This window comes from Chaetura pelagica, unplaced genomic scaffold, assembly GCF_000747805.2.
Source record: "Chaetura pelagica isolate M959 unplaced genomic scaffold, ChaPel_1.0 scaffold652, whole genome shotgun sequence".
Classification (NCBI taxonomy): domain Eukaryota; kingdom Metazoa; phylum Chordata; class Aves; order Apodiformes; family Apodidae; genus Chaetura; species Chaetura pelagica.
This window is the reverse complement of record NW_009952476.1, coordinates 511730-513784: the sequence shown is the minus strand read 5'-3', so window position 1 is coordinate 513784 and position 2055 is coordinate 511730. Positions and strand designations below refer to the sequence as shown.

Genomic DNA, 2055 nt, shown 5'->3' with positions numbered 1-2055 from the left:
CCCTTCATGGTGGCCTGGAACGTGCCGACCCAGGACTGCAAGCCGCGCTTCCAGGTGTCTCTCGACTTCAGCCTCTTCGACCTGTGCGCCTCCCCCAACGAGGGCTTCGTGGGGCAGAACCTCACCATCTTCTACAAGGAGCGCCTGGGGCTCTACCCTTACTACACCAGCCAGCGTGTGGCCGTCAACGGTGGGGTCCCCCAGAACAGCAGCCTGTCCGAGCACCTTGCCCGGCTCCAGGAGGACATCGGCAAGTACATCCGCTCGCCCACCAAGGAGGGGCTGGCTGTCATTGACTGGGAGGAGTGGCGGCCCATCTGGGCTCGCAACTGGAAGCCCAAGGACATCTACCGGGAGGTGTCCCAGGAGCTGGTGCAGCAGCGGAAGCACACCTGGTCCCACGAGGTGAACAAGCAGGCGGTGTTCGAGTTCGAGTCGGCTGCCCAGCAGTTCATGGTGCTCACCCTGCGCGTGGCCAAGAGCTTCCGCCCCAAGCAGCTCTGGGGGTACTACCTCTTCCCCGATTGCTACAACCACGACTACAGCAAGAACAAGGAGAGCTACACCGGGCAGTGCCCGGACGTGGAGAAGACACGCAATGACCAGCTGTCGTGGCTCTGGAAGGAGAGCACGGCCCTTTACCCTTCCATCTACCTCGATCCACTCCTGGCGTCCACCCCCAACAGCCGCAAGTTCGTGCGGGCACGAGTGATAGAGGCCATGCGCATCTCCCAGCAGCACCACGATGGCTACTCCCTACCTGTCTTTGTCTACACCCGGCCCACCTACGTCCGCAAGCTGGACTTGCTCAGCCAGGTAGGGCTGTGCCGCTGGGATATCCTTGTCCTGGAAGCTCCTGGCACTTGGGCTCTGGAGCGAACCAACGTGCTCCCTCTGCTTTTATCCCATCCCAGTCCACAGAGTGGGATGGTTCTGGAGGCTACTGGCCACTCTTATGGTGTCACTGGCACCCTGCGGTTTGGCTGTCTGTATGTGTGTGGGAAGCAGTATTGTTTTGCACAGGGCTGGCCCTGGGAGCCAGAAGTGTCTGGCTCTGCCTCCATTGCAGGGTAGGGGGTCATGGATCCCCAGCTCCACCCCTCTGTGGGTGGATGATGAGGTCCCACAAACTGCTTCTGCACCCCCTCTCCCCCTTATGGACATGGTGTCTGGCAGCAAGACTGGCACCAATGGTCACCATCACCAGGGAAGTGCCTGGGAGGTGCTGCAGGACTTCTGGCTCCTGGCAGCTGGGACCTTGAGGTGTGTGAGCCCACAGCTCCCATGCTGTGCTGGTTTAGCCCCCAAGAAAGCCTTGTCCCCAAGGAGCTAGGACAGTCTCCTCCCTGTGGCCTGGAGCAGGGATGGGTTTTGCTTTTCTGACCCCACAGGGAACTCCTTGGGGTGCACTGTGCTGGGTGTGTAGGTGCTGTGTGGGGTCTGTTTGCACTAACTTGGCTTTGCCCCTGCAGCTGGACCTGATCTCCACCATTGGAGAGAGTGCAGCACTGGGTGCAGCAGGGGCCATCTTCTGGGGTGACGCAGACAACACTAAAAACCGGGTAGGTTTGGGGTCAGAGGGTCCCCTGGGGAGGTGGGTGATGGGTGGGGGGGTCATCTGCTCCCAAAAGGTAGAGCAGTAGCTCAAGGCTGGGTTATTTTCTCTATCTGGGGTGGTTGTCTCCCTGGGGCACCCCAACACCCCGATGCTCCCCTTTCCCCAGGACTCGTGCCAGGCCATCAAGAACTACCTGGAGGGGGACCTGGGCCGCTACATTGTGAACGTCACGACAGCAGCACAGCTCTGCAGCACCACGCTGTGCCAGGGCCGGGGCCGCTGCCTGCGCCAGAACGGCAATGCCGACGTCTTCCTTCACCTCAACTCCAGCAGCTTCCAGCTGCGGCGCCGGGACAAGGACCACTCCCAGCGCCCCCTCTACTGGGCCGAGGGCAAGCTGTCCCCTGCTGACACCCTTTTCCTACGGACCCACTTCCGCTGCCACTGTTACCAGGGCTGGCAGGGCAGCAGCCGCCGGGGGGCCGCCCATGGCCGGT

The 2055-nt window shown here is 61.8% G+C and overlaps 1 protein-coding gene across 1 annotated transcript in view; it reads left to right on the top strand.

Moving 5' to 3' along the window:
• Nucleotides 1-3: 3 nt before the first annotated feature.
• Nucleotides 4-2055, top strand: part of HYAL2 (hyaluronoglucosaminidase 2) — a gene marked incomplete at its 5' end in the record, with an annotated part of 2231 nt that continues 179 nt past the window's right edge. Inside the window, 3 exons of the mRNA XM_010008610.1 lie at nt 4-816; nt 1473-1562; nt 1725-2053. Coding sequence (XP_010006912.1) covers nt 4-816; nt 1473-1562; nt 1725-2053 — 1232 coding nt within the window. The remainder of the gene's footprint in view (nt 817-1472; nt 1563-1724; nt 2054-2055) is intronic.